Source organism: Cricetulus griseus, chromosome 3, assembly GCF_003668045.3.
Source record: "Cricetulus griseus strain 17A/GY chromosome 3, alternate assembly CriGri-PICRH-1.0, whole genome shotgun sequence".
NCBI lineage: Eukaryota > Metazoa > Chordata > Mammalia > Rodentia > Cricetidae > Cricetulus > Cricetulus griseus.
In genome coordinates, this window is record NC_048596.1 from 91,434,566 (window position 1) to 91,456,434 (window position 21,869).

The 21,869-nt window shown below is 39.3% G+C and overlaps 1 protein-coding gene across 1 annotated transcript in view; it reads left to right on the forward strand.

Moving 5' to 3' along the window:
• The window catches only part of Stk33 (serine/threonine kinase 33), a 90,415-nt gene that overhangs the window by 41,158 nt on the left and 27,388 nt on the right, over positions 1-21,869 (forward strand). Inside the window, exons 9-11 of the mRNA XM_027410341.2 lie at positions 236-348; positions 953-1,038; positions 20,183-20,377. Of these exons, the coding sequence (XP_027266142.1) occupies positions 236-348; positions 953-1,038; positions 20,183-20,377 (394 nt within the window). The remainder of the gene's footprint in view (positions 1-235; positions 349-952; positions 1,039-20,182; positions 20,378-21,869) is intronic.

The window sequence follows — 21,869 nt, forward strand, 5'->3', positions numbered from 1 at the left end:
ACAGAAGCCTTGAGGCGTTTGCAGCTCTGAGGTCTCAGTGCATAGGCATGCCCTGGGATCAGACCAGCACTGAGCCTGATGGCCCTATTGCTTCCACTCTCCAGCCAGAGAGTCACCCTTCTCTTTTTCTGCCTGTTACTTACCTACAAAGCATCACTGCTCCAAGTCCTGCAGAAAGTTAATTTTTAAGAATCTTATGTTGAAAACATATGAACAAATGACTGCCTTTGTTTAGACTGTGTGGAGAGCCACCCTTTTTGGCAAACTCGGAGGAAAAGCTCTTTGAATTAATAAGAAAGGGAGAGCTAGAATTTGAAGACCCAGTCTGGGATTCCGTAAGTGAGTCTGGTGAGTATGGATTTGTATTATTTACTAAAGCAAACAATTAATATAAGGAAATTGACTACTAATAAAACTTTTGTAAATCTCTGGTTAATCATAGAATCTACTTTAGATTAAATGATATTTGTTCATAGAAATAGTAATATCTTCACTGTGGTTGTGATGGTCCAAATTTCCAGAAGCAAAACAAAGCAAAACAAAAAATACCAATTAAAAAAATTGAAGTGGAAGCTTGCTGTCAAGTACCCAGTTTCACTATAAACCATTAATCCAGGTTATCCAGCAGTAGAAGATATTCAGTCCTTTTTATTAGACTTTCGCATTGGTGATACTTCACATCCTTTGTATATGCAGTCATAATCTAAATAAATGGGAAATGAATAATTTTTGTTTTGCTTTGTTTTCGTTAGCAGTGTTGGGGGAGGTGTCTCTCTCTTGAGTTGTCTCAATTTTTTGGCTTGTCTCAAATTTGTGTGCTCAAACACTACTCCTGTCTCAGCTTCTTAAGTAGCTGGGGCTACCGACCTGTGTCACCATGCCCAGCTGATGTGTGACATTAACTGAGGTTAAGAGAAATAAGATTTCAAGGTTTTCTCCCCTTTATTTGCAGCAAAAAATGTTTTGAAACAACTTATGAAAGTAGATCCTGCTCACAGAATCACAGCTAAGGAGCTTCTAGATAACCAGTGGTTGACAGTAAGTTACAGCGCTCCTTTTTAAAAACTTTCTTTCTGACATCACTCATTTTACATGGTCTTGTAGTCCTGAAGCGGTCAATTAGTTCCATCTTCTGACAAGTTAAAAAGAAGTAGTGAGTCTTGACACATTTCTGAAATGGGCAGTTCCAAATGTTTCCGACTGTCACCACAGTTGCTTGTCTGTATTTATAGACATTCAAATGAACTTTGTTTGTTCTCTGTCACAGAGGCTTCATGTCCAGTAGAACAGAACTGAGAAATATGTTATGAAACTGATGCAGATGAAGCAGTTGGGACAGGTTCCAGATGTAGAGTCTAGAACAAGTTCTGGCTCACTCAGCTCTCTGAGTATGGAAGCTTTGGGGGACCGTGGAGGACATGCTTCCTAATGGTCTTTATTACCTAGGCTGAAATATTTAGTCTTTATTTATTTGCATGTTGCTCTCCACCATTAGACTACAAACCTTGGTGCAGACACTTTGGCATCCTTTGCATCCCTATGCCAGAACAGGACCCAGTCCCAGCTGGAACTTGGGTGAGGCTGCTATTGAGTCTTTAGCTGGAAACTTTGCTATCCAGTTAAGTGTGTCTTTATTCCCCAATGGTTTTAGTCACCATTGACGGCTAATGAGATGTGAAGGAACTGTGCAGTCTGCTCCTAAATGGAGCAGGCATAGCATTCTTCATGCCTTTCCTCTTTCCTGGTGGCTTGGAATGTGATGGCTGGTGATTGAGTAGCCATGCTGGGCAACAAAGCAGAACCACAAACTGGGATTGACAAACAACAATAAAATACAGAGTACCAGGGCATGTAGTTAACAAAGTCATCATGCCAATCTATTCCAGAACTTTTTGTTTTAGCAGAAAGTAAATTTCTTGTAACTTTACAATATTTTGGGATATGCAAGCAAGCCTAATCCTTGTTGTTACAATTATCAATTATGAGTGATTTCTTTTGAGTGAACAATTCACTGTCATTAGGTCTGTAGGAATCACAAGGAAAGTATGAGGTTTGATACTAGAAATTACCAGCACTATATGAGATCATTATTGATACTATTCACTAAAAATTAAATATATATTTAGCTAGATGCTGTTTTAGTTACCAAGGACACTAATACAATTATATCTGAAATGAAAATTATTTGTGTAGTTACATTTTAAAAGTCATTCCAGGCATTTGTTGGGCAATGAGTTAGAGATATAGAATTTGGTAAATATTGAGGTATCATTTCTGAGAGATGGTGGCAGTTTAGATATGGTAGAAACAAAGAAAACATGTGAGATACAGCATTTAGAAGCATGAATGAAAGGGCTGTAGATATAGTTCAGCAGTAGGGTATTTGCATAGCATGCCAAAATCCTGGGTTTGATCTTGAGCACTGAAGAAAAAAAGAGGGATGGGATGAGGAAATGTGAACCACAGAATTTGATGGTGGATTGCATGAATAATAAAGGCATGGGAGGAACATTGAATGAAATCTAGATTTTGCTCCAACTGGTTGAACAGTGGTTCCTTTTATTGAGATGTGGATAGTTGTGGAAGAGTAGATTCTCCCTGCAGGACATGGGTGATGAGTCAAGATCTGAATTAGGTGTGATAAGTTTAAAATGCTATGTGCTAGCCAAGTAGACATGTCAAATAGATAAATAGATATGGGTCTGGAACTGGAGTAATAAACTATGAGTACATAGATACCATGTAAAAACCACCAGGCCCCAGAGATAAAGTAGGAATCACGCAAAGACAGAAGAAGCCTCACAACCTGCTTTTAACACTACAATGTCCAGAAGAGGCCCCGATAAGTTTAGATACCATAAATATATTGTGGTATCAGTTTTAATTTCTCTAATTTTCTTTTTACAATTTTGAACCACTTCTTTGAATAGCAATTCTTTTTCTTTAAGGCTAATACATAGTTTTCTCTCAAGCATGTAATGTATCTGCCCTCTTCTGTAACTATTTTGATCTCTTCTAGGATTCTGTGCTGTAATTATTTCTGGCCTACCCGCGAGATCATTGTAAAAAGTACAGAGTAGATCTGTAGTACAGGAAAATACGAAGTTGTAAAACAGATGGCATGCTTTAGAAATTTGTCTCTTTTCAGCATCACACAACATTCGGGTTTGGCCATTTAATTATTTGTTTTCTAATTAGTTCAGCTTTATTTCTGGCTTTGGTCATTTTTCCAGAAGTCTCCATTTTCAAGCCTCTAACATTTGTCTCTCTGAAATCTTTGCCAAATGGATTAAAAAGTGACAGATATTGTGTACTATATTGGACTCTCCTAAGTTCAGTGCACGAAATTTAGAATGCTGGCATTTTACAAGCTTCTGAAAGGCATGACTCGTTTCTTCCTAACGCTTGAAGTCTCCCTTCCTGTAATTCATGTCCTCTGTTTGAAATCGTCTAAAGTGAGCAAGATGGTTCCCTCAAAGCCTTATTGCTTCATATCAGGGCCCGCTTTTCTCAATACCTAATGCTTGGTAACATTTTCTTTTCAAAGAGCTTTATTGGACAAAAAGTGTCTGAAGTTTAGCCTATGTATTGTGCATTTTGAAGCATGATACATATCTTAAATGTATTCCAAGAAAAAGAATTATTTTTTCTCTATACATTTAAGCGAACAAAATTTCAAATAAACACTAAGTGCCCTGTGGTTTCAAAAGCTGAATGGTAGATGTGAAGAGAAGCCGAGGTGACCCTCATGCCTATCGGCAGGGGCAGGATTTGAAGAGACCTCTGGCTGGGAATGCACTGGTATTTTTGGCCAGCTGTTTCCCCTTCCTCTTTCCTGTCAGCTCGGATCAGGCACTTCTTACTAGACCTTTTTGGAAGTCTTTCACTTTCTTCAAATCCCTGGGTCACAGGTTGACACCAAGAATTTACATTTTAAAAACACATCTCCAAGGAATTTCTTCTGACCTCTTACATTAAGACAATTGGCATAGAGAGAATATATATTAGGAGGATTGTTTTTCTTCTCCTGTGGCTTATAAAAAGGTAGCTTCCAGTCTGAGCTTTACAAGGATTTTTCATTCATGGGTAAATCCTTCAACATGCTTTTAATACATGCTGTTAGGTCATAGACCTACTAGCAGCCCCTCCTCCTCCTAGTCCCCTTGTGGCTCTCTCTCTCTCTCTCTCTCTCTCTCTCTCTCTCTCTCTCTCTCTCTCTCTGGAATGCAGAGTTGGTAAGAAAGGAAGAAGCTGTGCTTGCAGTCTCTCCCTTCTGTAGCTACAGGATAAGTTTATGGTCCTACTACCTAGTCCTACCCCTATACCCTTGACTTATAGGCCAGCCTTCATGTGGCATGAAGTCTGCCAGGCCTCTACCCCCTGAAAATAAAAGTCAGAACTCCCTTTGTTTTTTTGGAACTGAAGGGTATGTTTGTCCCTTCAGGGCCCCTGTGGTATTTCTCCTAATGTAGCTCCTCTTGAAGAGAAGACTGTTTTCAAGGCCTCTTCGTGCTGCCTCTGGTCCTGATGCTTTGTCTCTTCTAATGTTCTCCCACTGGACCATGGGCTGTCAATGGTTGAGAGGCCCTCTTCATGGCTCATCATGTGTCAACTCCTTGCTACAAACTTTCTATTCCTTCTCTACTGCTTAACACTTACTTGTCAGGCCCTGTGCTAGGTAATGAAAATGTATATACATAAAAGGCATGGTCTCTGAAATAAGGAACTTACAACCTAGTAAAGAAAGCAAGCAATATATAACTTGGAATTCAAGGAAGAAGACACAGGGAATTTTAAATGGTCAGAAATAGAGGGACAGGTATTATGAGGCCAGGAATTTCAATCTGACAGACAGATAAGATGCTGAAGAAAATGAATGGGAAAGGAAACCAGGGAAGAAAAGACAGCTGTGAAGGGATTAGATCCCAGGTCAAAAAATTTTACCTTCACTTCATAGTGAGGAACAATTGTGTGTGAGATCAACTTGCAAAGTGGCTTATTTTTAAATAATTCAGTATCTATTTAAATAGTGACCCTCATCTTAGCAAGTATCATTTGACTTTACATTTTCAGGTACTGTCAGGAGACAAAGATGAACAGCACACTTTCTCCCATAAGCCATTTCCTATGAGTTGAAGTGTGTACTTTGCTCTGTGGCCATACTCTGCAAAGGCACTGGTGACCAAGGTTTGGGGCTAGTTCCTGCATGGTCTCTCCCACTGTGCAAACATGGCCTGTGTTCAGTAATTTACACATCATTATTCAAGTTTTAGACATTAGTTTTTGACCATTAGCCTTGATAGACACACCCATAAGAGGATGGAAATGTTATGGTGCCTAACTAATTGTGGGTTATTTTTTCCTCCTATATATTTTCATCCTAAACACTTTAGAATTCCTTCTGCCATTCTACTACAAGGTTTCTCTTGAATTATAAATTATCTTATCCATACATATGCATGCATTTATGAATATGTTGTTGCATTCCAAATTAATGAAACGTTCAATAAAATGATATTAGGAAGAAGCTCATGAACTACGAAACAAGATTTAGTCAGTTATTGATACATACCCAAAATGAAACATGTTTATTGAATAACTGCTACATACTGAAGGGACCTGTGGGCCAGTCAGGTATGGTCTCTCTCTGTGGGTTCTCCTAATGAAGGTGGTTTAAAGCAAGACACAGGCAGATCTTGTAAGGAGGAATCACACACCCTACTGTTCAGCAGTAGTATGCAATTTGAGAATAACTGGGCTAATATTTTAAGTTCATCAAAGAAAAAATAACTTTAAACCTAAAATTTTATATCCATCCAAATGGTCATTAGCATGAAAAGAAATAGTGAAAGTATTTTTAAATATTCAAGACCTCAGAGAGTCCAGCACAGAGGCCAACACTTCGCACAGTTGATGGAGCTGTATATACGGGTGTCTTTACATACCTGGTGTAAGGGTTATTGGTGTCTTAAGCAAAACAAGAAGAGAAAATATGTTCATAATAATCCAGAATTAAAAGTTCAGATAATATTACTATTATCTCAACATTAGAAGCACCAGGAATGAAATAAAAACATCGACTGTTGAAAAGATAAAAAAGGAGATTACATAGATATTGAAGTTTAAAGTACTGAAAGGTTTAAAGGAGATAAGTTGTGGAACAATTGAGATAATAAACTCAGATGGTAGAAACATGTCAACATTTAGAAATAAGTATAAATAGATTGATCTCAATGCCCATTTAAAGATACATTATTAAATTGATTTTTTTAAAAAAAAATATAGGTACTTATAAGAAACACATTTATTTGTTTTAATCTTTTACTAAAGTTGTTCTTTGACCATTCCATACATGTGTGTAGGCAGTGCATTCTGATTTCCTGAACTTAAGATTTCAGGGGGAAAAAAACCCTAACAGAGTAAACCAAGATAAAATAATTGGAAAAGGTGAGATTAAGATTGGAAATGAGCCAAGGATGTAAACGCAAAACAGAGACCTGCAAGGACAGTCTTAAAAGATAAGCAAAACAGATAAACTACTAAGAAATGTTATAGTGGGAAATTACCAATACGGAGTCAGGTAGAAATATAAGGGTATTTAACAGGGAAAAGCCTTCCTTACAGAGCAACCTAGCCAGCCAGTGTGGCAGCAGTCTGTCCAGCAAGTACCAAAGTGAAAGCGCAAGAGAAACACAGTCCCCTGAAAGCCTCACTCTACATTACCCTGACCACGACAAGGCAAGCATGGTCAAGCACACCTGTAGCCAGCCCCTAAGTAGGCATGGCTACAGCTTCCCCTACAATTTCCCTTTTAGTCTAAAAGAGGATTAAAACTTAACAGTGTAAAGTATCCAAAATTAACAATCATAAAGGTAAAATATAAGAAGATATGTCACATCCTAACTATCTATTTTAACTAAACCCTAAAGTCATCTGAGAGAGGTGTCCAAGCCTGAACACCTCCTTCCAATCCCAACCATAAATAATAGGAAGCTATCCCTAACTAGATATATATACCTTATCCTAAATGACAACAATGGGGAAAGGGGGCGTAGCATCCTCCAAGTTACTTCCTGCTGAAATGGGACAACGATAGTCATGTGGGGTCCTGTAGGAAGAAAATGTTAGTATAGTGAAAGTCTTGAATGAATTGTATCCAGTCCATGTTAGATGGGATTCACTTGATTGAAGATCTCACTTAAAATCCTCAACTTGATTGAAGTCAGTACCCGAACCTCTGGCCGGAGTGTCAGTTGAAATGGAGCAAGTTGGATCCAGTGCAGTCGAGGAGGTGTGGCCCATTTTCTTTCCAGGGTGTCCAGGGATTGCTGTCAGGTCTTCATTGGCTGTGTGGGATTCAAACATAAACAGTTAGCAGGGAAATGTTTGCTTGTGTATGTACACGTGCTGGGGAATGCAACCATGAGAGCATAACAATTATGAGAGGGTGTCGACCTTGAGAGAAAGATCCAAGAAAATACAAAGACAGTCCCCAAATTCTTCTTTTATTCTGTATTACATCAATTGGCTTCTTGCTACAATACAGATACACTAAAGTTTAGTTAAATGACGTGCTTGGATTTTAGAGGAGGAAAGCCAAATCCACCTCTAAATCCAGCATTGGTTTAATTGAATAGGGACTAGGAAATAAAGAGAAATAGAGTTCTCTGAGAGACAGCTGTAAAGTTTACCATATGGCACATTCCTTTTGTTTGAAGGTTATAGCTACCTTCTCTTCTTAAGTATCTACCCATGTAGTGTCCTTTGCCTTCTGGAGATGAGTTTTCCTGTGAAGATAAAAGCAAAACACTTCCCTTTCCTTTGGGAGGTTTCTATTTAGTTTATAAGATATACCTTAGTAGAATACCTGTCATTTGTCCTCATCAAGAGGTTTTTCCTTTTCCACTCAAATCTTGATCAACTTTGATGGTATCCAAAGTTTTTCTTCTCCTGTAGAAACCAATGAAAAACCCCTACCCCAATGTAACACATGTCCTGGTTTCCATACAGAGGTTATTACATCTTTGAAGTATACCGGCTGATTGAGTTCAGCAGTTTTTTCTGTAGTCCAGTGTCTTTCTGCAGCTGTTTGTCCTTTTTCATTGGCATTAAGAAAGTTTAGTGTTAATAAAGCATTATGCAACCTATGTTTGGGGGGTTTAGTCTTCCAAGCTTGTTTGTTGAGCATCTCCTTAAGTGTTCTTTTAGATCTCTCAACCACTGCTTGTCCTGTAGGATTGTGTGGTATACCGGTAACATGCTTTATGTTATAATATTTGAAAAATTGTTCCAATTTTGTAGAGAGATATGCTGGAGCACTGTCAGTTTTTATTTGTGCAGGTATACCCATAATTGCCATCACCTCTAGCAGGTGTGTAATTACACAATCAGCTTTTTCAGAGTTAAGAGCAGTTGCCCATTGGAACCCTGAGAATGTGTCTATAGTATGATGCACATATTTCAAATTTCCAAAGTCTGCAAAGTGAAAGACATCCATCTGCCAAACCGCATTTCTCCAAATGCCCTTAGGATTACAACCTGCTGTCAATGGAGTTTGGTTATAAAAGGAACTAGTAGGACAGTTTCTCACTATCTCCTTGGCTTGTTGCCAAGTGATGGAGAAGTCTGTTCTCAAACCTTTGCTATTTACATGATGTTTCTTATGAAATTCTGGGGCTTCTAGCACACTTCCAATTAATAAACGATCAATCTCATCATTGCCTTGTGCTAGTGGGCTTGGCAGACCTGTATGGGATCTGATTTGTGTAATGTATATAGGATTACTTCTGTTTCTGATTGTTTCCTGTAATTGTAAAAACAATGAGGTTAATTCTGTATTATCAGGAACAAATTCTGCAGTCTCAATGTGTAACACAACTCTCTCTGCATATTGAGAATCAGTAACTATATTAAGAGGTTCTGTAAAATCCCATGAGAATTGCATATAATTCTGCCTTCTGTACAGATGTATATGGACTTTGAACTACACCTGCTTTATAACCTGCCTTACCTGATTTGTTGGCATCAGTTTAGAAGGTAAGAACTCCAGAAATGGGAGTTTGTCTTACAATATGTGGAAGAATCCAGACTGTTTTTTTTATGAATTTAATTCTGTCAGTTTTGGGATAGTTGTTGCTAATTGTCCCCAAAAAGTCAGTAAGAGCTATTTGCCAATATTCATTATCCTTCCATAAGGAGGAAATTTCTTCATTAGTTAAAGGTACTATAATTTCTGCTGGATCTTTTCCAGTCAGTTGACGAAGTCTTAATTTTCCATTTAAAATCAAATCAGAAATCTTTTCTATATATGTCTTTAACTTTTTATTCTGTTTATGTGGCAGAAATATCCATTCCAATATAGTGTCTCCCCTTTGCATCAGTATTCCAGAAGGGTATTCTCTGGATGGCAAGATAACCAGAATACAGTCTAAATCAAGGTTTATCTGATCTACATGTTCATCCAATATTCTGTTTTCTACCCATTGTAACTCTTTTTCTGCCTCAGCAGATAATATTCTCTGACTGTTTAGGTTCTTATCACCTTTAAGGGCCATTTTTAAATGATTTAAGTCATGTCCTTCTACACCAATAATCGTCTGTAACTGAGAAATTTCCCCTAATAATTTCTGAAGAGAATTAAGAGTTTGATAACGATCTCTTCTAATTTGTACCTTTTGAGGTCTGATTCTTTGTAAGTCTATCTTGTAACCTAAATAGTTAATAGAATCTCCTTTTTGTATCTTTTCTGGGGCAATTTGTAAACCCCAATGAGGCAGAACTTCCTTCACCATTTCAAACATACGTTCCAAAGTTTCCTTATTAGAATCTGATAAAAGAATATCATCCATGTAATGATGAACAAGAGATTGTGAAAATTTCTTACAAATTATTTCCAAAGCTTGCTGTACAAAGTGTTGACACAAAGTAGGACTATTTAGCATTCCTTGTGGCAAAACTCTCCACTGATATCTCCTAACTGGCTGTGAATTATTAAGAGTTGGTACAGTAAATGCAAATTTTTCTCTATCATTTTCCTGTAACAGTATAGTGAAAAAGTAGTCTTTTAGATCAATGACTATGATAGGCCATCCTTTAGGTATTAAGGAAGGTAATGGCATTCCAGGTTGCAGAGAGCCCATTGGTTGAATTACCTTATTTATGGCTCTCAGGTCTGTCAGCATTCTCCACTTACCTGACTTCTTTTTTATAACAAATACAGGAGAATTCCAAGGACTGGTAGATTCCTCTATATGTCCAGCATCTAGCTGTTCCTGTACTAACTTTTCTAAATCATTTAGCTTCTCAGAGGTCACAGGCCATTGTCTTACCCAAACTGGTTCATCTGTAAGCCACTTCAATGGCAGGGCCTCTGAAGGTCCATTATTTGTACCTAGTTTCTGTACAGCATGGATGGTTGGTAAACATTTTCCATAGCATCTTACCAGATCTTTCCTACTATCTAAAGATTGTACATAATTTGTATCCGACACTGGAGGAATATTAATCTGAGTATTCCATTGCTGTAAGAGATCACGACCCCAGAGATTTATAGCTATATCTGCCATGTATGGTTTCAGTATCCCTTTCTGTCCTTCCAGTCCAATGCAGACCACTGGGTTAACACTCTGCCGAACTCTAGATAGAGTTCCAATTCCTAAAACTTGTACATTTGCCTCTCTAAGAGGTCATTTCTGAGGCCAAGATTTTTGGGTAATAATAGTTACATCCGCCCCAGTGTCTACTAAGCCAGAAATAACTTTATTATTAATTTTCACTTTCAACTGAGGCCTTTTATCATTAATAGAAGCTTGCCAAAATATGTGTTTCTCATTTTGTCCATTCACACTTGATTCTTCATCACTATTCAAACTACCATCTAGAGCAGTATCATTTTTCACAATAGGCAAAGAACTATCTGTTGGTCCTGTGAGAGATTGTCTCCCACTGCTACTGTGAATGATCCAACATTTTTCGAAGTGGGGGGACTTCTTGAGGCCCCCCTTGGGGTTTCCCGACCTTAACAGGTTTCCTTGTATGTCCCTGGGTTGATCTACATTCATTGGTCCAGTGTCTGCCCTTACCACATCTTCTACACAATCCAGAAGGCAGTGGCCTTCCATATGAGGCATTGTTAGAATTCGTTTGTCTATAATTTCTCTTAGTATGTCCTATTTTACCACAGTTGAAACATATAGGTTCCTGGTGCATTCCTTGGCTCTTCCTACCCAAGGTTCTGGTTCATAGTAGTAGTAACCTCTAGCCTCTTGGTACCTATGTTGACTTCTGTAAGGTGCTTCTCCTTGCCAAGCCCTTGCATCCTCACCTCTAGAACTTTTAATTTCCTGTTGCCATTTTAAACCTTTGGAGATGGCTTCTCCTACCCAAGCTCCAGTATCTTGCACATTATAGTAAATGTTGGCTGCATACAAACCCATTCTTCTAGCGGAGCTGATCTGATCTTTAAAGGCAAAAGTATTCTTCTGCATATTGGGTTTGCATTCTCATAAGCTATTGTATATATAATTGATTGTCTTGTTTCTAGATCTGTTACCTGTAATTCTACTGCCCTAGTTAACCTTTGTAAGAAGTCCTGGAACTGTTCTGTAAGTCCCTGTTCTATTCTGGTATAAGCTTCTAGGGGTTCTCCCAGCTCACGAACCTTATCCCAGGCATTTAATGCTGCTTTCCTGCATAGAGACAATATATCGTCATCATATTCAGCCTGATCCTGTGGGTCAGCATAAATACCCAGACCAAGAAGCTTATCTAGAGGGGCTTCAAAACCTTCCTTTATGCCCTGATGCTCAAGGAGCTTTGCCTCTTCCCTTACTAATGCCTTCCATTGGATTTGGCATGAATTCTCAAGTACAGCTGCTGCCACCAATCGTTCCCAATCTGTGGGTGTCACCCTGTTAAAGGTTGCCCATGAATGTAATAGCTGTTTTACGTATGGGCTATGGAGACCATATGAGACAACTGATTCTTTAATATTCTTAAGATCCTTCAGCTGTATAGGTTGCCATTCATAAGCCATCCATCCATGAGGGTGTTTCTTAGGAGCTGGCTTTTCTACCATGGTAGCTGGGTACGAGTAACAACCTTAGAAGAATAGTCACGATACCTGGGTGGAGTAGGTGCCTGGGATTGGAGTGATTCTGCTTCTGATGCATCCCAATGATCTTTAAGCCTAGTAATGATATCCTTTTGAAAAGTTTCAATCTCCTTAGTCATAAAAGATTCCAAGCATGTTAGTGAATCTGTAAATTGCTCTAACTGCTCATCTACATGTTTTTCTAGGTCTTTAATATAATCATCCTTAGTCAGCATCTGGATGGCATGGAAACTGCCTTCTAGGTATTGGAGTCTAGATTCCATGTCATGATTTGCTGATTTTGAGTCCTCAGCAATCGACCGTATGGACCTATGTAATCTGTCAGCGTGTACTGTAAATTATCTTCCAAACATTCAAATCTAGACTCAAATTTCTGATCTGCTACCTTGGATGCTTCAATAATTGATTGAATGGCATTGTCCAATTCTTCAACCCTATGGGTAACATTGCCTATCTGAGTTTCTAGCTGGCTACAGATATTCTTTAGCTCATCATGGTCTTCTGACAGCCTAGCCTCTGAGGCCTCAGACATGGAGGATCTCTCTGTGTTTATCTTATTCATAAATATGCTGCATCTCATCAAACAGCTCTGTCTTTAGCGTATTGGACACAGAGCCAAGCTTATCATCCAATTTCTGTTCCACTTGCTGCACAATTGTCATCTGACCTAATCTGTTCTCCAAAACCTCATTGCGTAAAGCTGTTATTTCCTGCAAGCAGGTGGTGAGGTTATCTCTGTCCCTGTTTCTGAGACCTCTGGCTAGTAATATTATTTGTACCAGCAAGATAACTGCCATTATGGTATATAGGCCGGTAATTGGCAGATTAGCATCCTCCTCAAACATTGAATTCACATAATAAGAAAAAATATTACCAATTTTAGCAAATGATAAATATTCTGCCATAATTTTACCTGATTTCTACTCCAGATGCAGTAACTATCTTTGACCAGTGGGTGGCAAAGGTGTTCAGTTAGTCTGCAGCGTTTGGCAGTGGTGGGTGGCACCTGTGGAGAGAGGTCACAAAAGCAGCTGCGCTTATCTTAGAGAGTATATGGCCTTGTGGCCGCAACCACTGAATGCGGAACAGCTTTAAGGCCACTGCAGGGACCCTGCTGAAAGCCGAGACCTACTCCAACTCCCAACTTGGTTCAAGAGCTGGAAGCCTCAGGGTGCGGGTAGACAGCAGTCCAAGCTGGTCCTGAGCGCACAGTGGTAAAACCGTAGGAGGTCTGTGTGAGTCTCCAAGCTGGAAGCAGCTCAGCGGCAGCAGGTCGGCTAGGAGCTGGGAACACCTGTGAAGAGAGGGACCTTTCCCTGCCAAGGCCGCAGGCCTGGTGAGACCCACAGCCTGTCCCAAATGGGGTGTAAGTTTCCAATATCCCACTCCTGACAACCAGATATAGTGGGAAATTACCAATATGGAGTCAGGTAGAAATATAAGGGTATTTAATAGGGAAAAGCCTTACTTACAGAGCAACCTAGCCAGCCAGTGTGGCAGCAGTCTGTCCAGCAAGTACCAAAGTAAAAGCGAAAGAGAAACAGTCCCCGGAAAGCCTTACTCTATGTCACCCTGACCACACCCTCGAAAGCATGGTCAGGCACACCTGAAGCCAGCCCCTAAGTAGGCGTGGCTACAGCTTCCCCTACAAAATGTATTTACTTATTTATGTGTATAAGTGTTTTTCCTGCATACATTGTCTGTGTGCCATGTGTATATATCCACATGATGGCTCAAAACCTTTTGTAACCGTGGTTGTACAAATTATGATACACAGGACTGGGATGAAATAGGTTCATTTTATTGGGGAGAAATCACTTACATGAGAAACCGATAACTCAGGATCAGCACTCCGAGGATCCAAGCTTAGCTGCACGCTGTGACCCGACCAGAACCCAGAGAGAGTGAGCAAGCCTGTCCCTCACTCCAGACCAATTCCCACACACTCACGTATGCAACTGTGACCATGCCCATTTGGACGTGGTCAGCACCACAGGTGTGTCTGATAGATCTCTCACTATATGTAACTCTAGTTCCAGGGGTATCTGATACCCCCTTCTGGCTTCCTGGAGCATTAGATGCATGTGGTACACATACTAAACAGGCAAGCAGTTACATACATAAAATAAAAGAAATAAATCTTTAATGAAAAGTATTTTCTTATAGATTTGTAGTTCTTTATGAACATAAACACACACATGAGTTTCTATATAATTTCCCCCATTTCTATTATGTATCTTTTCCACTTTTTAGTGCTGTCTTTTGGTAAAAAGTCCATGTATCAATTTTTTTTCTTGTATACTTAATAGTCTTTGTGTCCTGCTCCAAGATCATGAATACAATCTTCTGTTTCCTCCAAAAGCTTTTCGGTTTTTAGTCTCACATTTAGATCTTTGCAACATCATGACATCCTTTTCACATGTGTTGTAATACAGGAATCAAGGCTCATGATTTCCCCATGACAGGATATCCAATGGTCTTGGCAATGTCATTTTGAAAAAAAATCCAAGGTCTGATGCTCATTTTATCAAGTTAAAACAGCTAAAGAAACATTCCATTTTGAATAAACATAGGTATCATTAAAATATAAGCAAGACATCAAGGAAATGGCCGTCCCCTCAGGATGACAGGGTGGAGGAAAACCAAGTAGATGGATGCAATTTAGTATCCATTTTCTATTTGTATAGTCCCACCCCAGAAATGATTACATTATAAATGAGTGAATAAATGAAAGCAAATCTTTGGCTGGATTAACGATGAAAATACATTTTGAGCAATGAGGATATAAAAGCAGTTCCAGTGTACGCAAAGCCCAGGGAAAGAAATTTAGAGCCATATAATAAAATAAATCACAAAAAAATGATTTTGAATGCTCTACCTTCTAAGAATTTAATTAGGTATTTCTTCATTTTTTTGTTGGAAGCAAAGACATAAAGCATATCATTTCTAAGAGATTTTCCACCAAGTCATTAGGTTCATTTGCTTCCTGCACACCAACACAGAAATTTTGAATTGTCCTTGGTACTACTACAGATATATATTATTACTTTATATATGTAGGTATATATAAAGTAATATTGACGATAGTGAGAACTATGCCTTCTTTTTCTTGTGAAGTGGAAGAAGCTGACTTAAGGGGAAAACCTCGGAGAGGATTATTACAAATCCTTGCTCAAGCAGATGGAGGGTCCTGAAACTGATTCTTCAAGCCATCTCTGCCCATATGTCCCTTGGAAAGCCTCCTGTACAGGCAGGTGTGTTCACACCCCACTTTGAAGAGTGTTGGATTGAAGTATATTGAGTTTGAAGGCTCAGCTTTACCTCTAACTAGAAACTCTTGGCTGGCAGTTGGAGGTGCACCTCTGTAGTATGGCAATTTCCCAGGCTCCCACCTCCTGAATGCTAGGTGTACCAACACTGGCCTCATCCATTCATTTGCTGTTACACTTGTGAGAAATCAATGGGCCAACTGTTTTCAACACTGCTGCTCACCTTAGTGGCCACTGTTACCATCCAGGCCATCAGGGTGATTGATGATGCTTCATTGCTTGTGTGACTCTCTACAGTTACACACGTTTTCCCTGCTGCTTACATTGCTAATTGGTTCTATGAAATCCATGGGATTGCCCATGGTAAATGGTGAACAAAGCAGGAAAATTAATGTTCTCTCACATTACACAAATAGGTTCATAGTCTGTAGACTGCTCTTTTCCACTTCATATATTGGGAAGATTCAAAAAAGTACAGTGTTGTGTCTAAAACTACTACAGATGTTCTATTACTTTGTAAATATCTCCTGTACATAAGAAATATATAAATAGTTTCAGCTCTTTACTATTAAAATCAGTGACTTAACAAATGTTCCCATAAATATAGTTTTGTGCATTAGAATAAATTCTGAATGATAAAATCGCTGGTCAGAGAGACTACATATTACACATTTTGATAGGTTATCAATAATTTACCTGTTATAGGAAGGAAGTAAATATGACTTCTTGGGTCTGGAGGGATGACTCAACAGTGCTCAAACTGCACCCACATTGGGCAACTCACAACCACCAATAATGTTAGCTCCTGGAACGCCAGTACCCTTTTCTAGACTCTGCTGGACTCTGGAAACCTGTACACACACACACACACACACACACACACACACACACACACACACACACACACACTAAAAATAAATCTTTAAAGAAAACAATAGAAATTGACTACACCCTTCTGAATGCAGGTTATCACATTTTAATTTATTCACATTATTATGTAAAATTAGGCATCTCGGCTTTTGGGTTGAGCTTTATTAATTTTGTAAAGTTGGATATCCTTTTATATTCTTTTAATAAAGTGTTCCATTTTTGTTGAAAATTTATTTCCAGGAACATTACCAAAGGGCACGTCCTAGCTGTTCTCAAAAGTAGAAACTGATGATAAGCTATAGGGTCCAGCGTGTTCTCTAGCTTTGCCAGTTTTATTTCCTAGCATTTTACTCCAGCCCCCATGTCTCGTTCATGAAAAATACTTATTAAACATGTATTATTTGCAGAATAATGACAGGCACTCTTTGAAAGTCAGACTTCATTAGATGAGGAAATACCACTAAATCTCCATTTGTGGGGCTATCCACTAAGGCAAAGAATCAAAGTCTTAGCACTTGGCCATTGCTTCTCCGTGAGTACAATTTTTTTGTACTGCCTAATTTTTCCATACGAAAACATATTAGCCTCAACTACCTGTTGGCTATGCAGTGGAAATGCTGTAATCAAAAAGGTCTCTTCTTGGGGCAGCCTCCCTCTGAAGTGAAGAGTTCAGTGTCTGACTTGAATGCAGCCAACAAAGGGAGTTTCTGAGGCTAGCACCCTAGTGCTGAGGTAATCTAGTCCCTGCTGGCATCTCTAGTCCGGTTTTGTTTGTTTCTTTAGTTGGTTAGTTCATTTATAATTTGTTAGGTTTATAGCTATAGGCCATTACTTACTGGTTATTCCAAGTATCTGATGCAATTTCTCCTTCAACTGCTAACAAGCAGGAAGTGGGTAGCCTGTGAATGGGTTTTAGACACAGAATGCATGGACTCCTCTCCCCAATGTCCAGAGTCCAAGCTTGCTAGCATGAGTGAGTGCAGGAGGCAAAGAGTTAACTTTCTAAGTGGTGTGTGTTGTGATGATGATTCTAGTTAAATCCCTCTCCCTTCCTCACAATCACTTTGGATTGAGAAATAGGGCAATTTCTTTGAGTACAAAAGCACTCTCACCACATAGTGTTAGCCACTTAGCTCTTGGGCAGGCATATAGGTGATCCTGGACACTTGAAATCTTTCTAGAAATATGGATTTAAGATAACATAGGCAATCCTTACTCTACATGATAATGCAGGAATGTAAAATGGCAGCATAGGACAAAACTCCGCAAAAGATCTTAATAATTGGGAAAAATACTATACCCAAGCATCTTGGTTAAGACCCTAAATATAAAAACTCTGCTCGTTGCAGACATATGTAAAGGTGAAATAAATTCAGGTAATGTTCATGTGGTTGGTACTACATTATAGAATGTTAGAAATATGAAGACAGTGAGGTTGGTGATGGTGTTGCAGTCAGTAAACATTCACCAAGATCGGTTTCTGTAGTCCTGCTTTCTTGGCTGTAGTGACATTATGTAGTGAGGGCTAGTGTTGTATCTAACACTTGCCCACTGTTTGCTTCATTTTGATCTGCTTCTAGCATTGTATTTTCCTGCTTTCTCTGTCATGAGACACCTCTGAGAATTCTCTGCAGGCAGCCTTCCTCAGCAGCATTTCTATCGTTTCTGACACAACCCCTTTCACTTGTCAAATGTGCCACTACTGATACCTTTGGCTGTGTGCAAATGAGGGAGTGTCAGGGTCCCCGGCACAAACTATTTCTTCTGTTATTTCACCTCTGTTTGATTCAAATTTTACTCCCAGTATCAACATTTTCTTTTTTTGCTGCACTTTTATATTTGTTGACTAATTCTGTGGAGACAAGGAGTCACATGGATGAACTGACCAGCAGATAACTAGTATCCAGGAACCAATACACTTTGAAAGAAGTGACCCAGTTGGTTATTGGTCATGATGGACACCTGTTTGGTGTGGGGTGCAAAGCCAGCAGTGAGGTTTGCAATTTATAGAGTGATATTAACATACCCTGGTGTGTGAAGTTTGAGCTGTGCTCTTGAGGAACTGATGCTGTTAGTTAAATCATGATAACTAAATATATGTTTATCAGGACTTTGCAAAGCAAAGATTGGTGTAATAAACTGCTGTCATATTGTGCAGATTGCATATGAATTCCACCATGATTATCTTTTGTTTGGGCATGGTTATGTGTAGACAGGCTCATCTTGCTAAGACTGTTTAGAGGTGACTTGTTCTCCCTATCAGGATAGACTGCATGTCCTGTGATAAAGAATGACTTCTAAGTTCCACTGATTGGTGTCTCCCATTGCACATCGCCAGGCAGGAGTGAGAGTTGATTTGCTATTAGTCAGCACTCTGACTAAGAGAGGCTCCAGACCTTTGTGGGCACCTAGTAGGAACTGTGGACACGATGCAATATGTAGTATCTCCCAAAATGTGTCACTTAAAAGTGATAATTTTATTCTGACAAAGTCATAAATCCTGCTCAAAGAGAGTAGAGAAGTGAAATCCACAGTATCCAAAGAGTTAACCTGGGGACATTTGTTTGGACAGGACTGAGTTTACAGACAGTTATGTCAGATTATACCTTTGCTAACTGAGCCCAAGATGTGTATATCCAAAGTCTAGGAGCCTGGGTACTGAGAAATATGACAGGAGTCAGGATGAAGCTAAGAAGTTGCAAGCCTTGGAGATCAGAACTCAATCCAATGAGAGCTCTGAGACAAGCAAGCATTTTAGAATGGCTCTAGTCTCCCATGGCTGCTGTCTTAGCCCTGTGTGTGCTCCCAGTTCTGGGACACCCAATAGAGATGACTTTTAAATTCAGTCTTGAGGGCAGTGTAGGCCATGGTTGTCAGAAAGGGATGATAAATTAAGGGGGAGAGGAGACATGAGCACAGCCAGTGTAGGGTACTTAGATGCTAGGAAAAGGTAAGGGTCTGACCTTCTAGGGGGGCAGAATAGGAGAGCTTGGGACTCAGTCTCCTAATGATCTCTTGTTATTACCATTCTGTTCTTGATGCTGATCTATTTTTAACCATGACTATATTAAACTCAATAAATCCTCCACAGTATATTCAGATGGCTGCCCTTAATGTGCCCTGTCTCATAGTTTTCGGTGTCATTACTGCATAACACTTAAAATCTACCTACTTACAAAGACTACTTAGAATCGCTACATACATGTGTTCTCATTTTAACCTAAAGGTGATCCAAACATCCTGTCCAAATGTTCTCTAACAATCCCAATTAGAATAAGAAAATATTTAAGTCAAGCAGGAGCTATTTGAACTTACATCTATATGTCTTGGCACATTAGATGGGATATTTGGAAAACAGATTTAGTGTGTAATGGCCAATTTTGGTTTGATACAGTCATAGCTGGGATAGGAACAGCAAACTGAGTCAGTTATAGCCTAATGGCTACATTATATAGAAATATTGCAGGCAAGAGCTTTCAAATAGCTGATCTATATTCTTGGACATACTGTTTACCTAATAACTGAGTGTGGATGCTTTTTCCTAGACATTTGGTGTTCTGTCTTTAGCATTGTACCCACTAGCTTTTGGGTAGTGCTTTACCAGTTTCCTAAGAACAGTGCTAAAGGGGTCTTGGCTGACATAGAATTGCCATGTTGTGTCCTTGGCACAAGCAGGCTATGTTTACTGCTTCATTATTGAGAGTGGCTTCCTCTAACCTTGTTCATGCTGTAAGTGATACCATATGGTGGTTATCCACTGTTGGACAGGGAGTGTGCTCCAACAAACACCAAAAGTTTTGCTACTTACTCAGCTTTGTAATTTTTTTCCATGTGACTATTGCTGATTTGGGGAGAATATATTAGTAAGAGGTTTAAGAATCTTTCAATTATCTGAACTGTCTATAACATGAACATTTGTTTTTAAAATTAGGGCAATACACTTTCTTCAGCAAGACCAACCAATGTATTAGAAATGATGAAGGAATGGAAAAATAACCCAGAAAGTGATGAGGACACTAAGACAGATGAGAAGACTAAGCAGCCCATGAAAGAAAATTCGAAAAGTAACCAGATCAGGGGAAATGTCCTTAATGTCAACAATCCATCTGCAAAGACAGCAAAACAGGTAGGAGGAACCATTGTGGCAAGCTCCACTGCTCAGCACTTTCCTCACTGGGGACCTTTTGTGCAGCTCCATCATTTCACTGCTGGTAACAAAGGCCTGCATCATGCAGCAGGTGAGGTTCTTCTGCCTTCTAAGCCATGCGATTTAGCAGCAGGGCCTCATATTTAGGATCTGTGGTTATTTGGATTAAGGCTGTTGACTTTTCTCTGTGAGAGAATGCATGCAGATTGAGCTTCCCTAATCTGCACATCCAGCAATTTCAGATGAAGGACACTCAAACTGTAGTAAGTGCTGTAGGCTCTGTTGTAACTACTCAGCTCTCATGGGCCAGCATGGACACTGCCACAGTCAGCAATGAGCGAACATGACTTTGTTCCAGCTAAGCCTTTTCTGATGAAACAGATGGTAGGCCAGATTTGACCCATGGCTCCAAATTAATAAGTTTTGTATGCTACCCAGCTATAGAATTTAGAATTGGTTTATATATTATATGCAAAAAGGTACTCATTATATTATAGAGTTATTTGTGTATTGTTTCATAAAAACCCAAACTACATAGGTGTTACCTGTGGTATAGTTTTATTACCATTTTGATTCTAGATTGTATTCTATTAATTGGATAGCAGATGGTTTGCCCAGGCAACCCCTTTCTTTATATATATATATATTCTGTTTGGGTTCCCTCTCCTCTGTCTCAGTCCTAGCCCATTTTAAACTCTGCATCCTGTGCTCAGGAGAGTCAAGACTTCTTCATTTGTTGTTGCTTTCCAGTCAGTCCCCCGTAGCCAACAGATAGGCAAAGCACAAGGGGGACTGTCCAGTTGAGCCCTGCTCCATGCCCAGGAATGCACAGTACTACTGGCCCCACTCACAGCCAAGATTCCTTCCAGAACCTTGCAGAAGGGTCCTGGGAGAGCAACCTCCTGGCTGGGAAGTTCTGTGTCTACTGGATAGTAAATGTCTGGATAAGAAGCTTAACACAGTGACTTAGGCTATGTGAAAGAAACTTTTACAATAATGTAAACATAAGCTTATTGAATTCCCTTCTTGTTTCATATGGCAATGACTCCTACATTGCTTAGCACGATGTGTATTTTATATTCTCTTTAAAAATTACATCAGAAAACTCATGTTTACATTTCCATGGTTGGACATAATTTGAAGGTTTTCTGTTGGCTGACAAGGCAGCATACACATACACATAGTTACACATGTGCACATCTGTATATACAGTATGTGTGTATGTTTGTGTAGTGCATATATACATGCATCTATATGTACACATATGCAAAGATACACACCGCACATGTTTTCTGTGGTTCTGGGTTATAGCTGTGTTTTCAGTGAATGTGACGTAAAATTCCCTTGTGGGTCACGTGCAGGCGATCTCCTTTCCCATTCCTCTGTCATGCTTTCTCCTCTATCCCAGACACCCTGCAAATCACGGCTAATGTGACCTGTTCTGGTCTTGGCTACTTCACCTAAGGAAGAA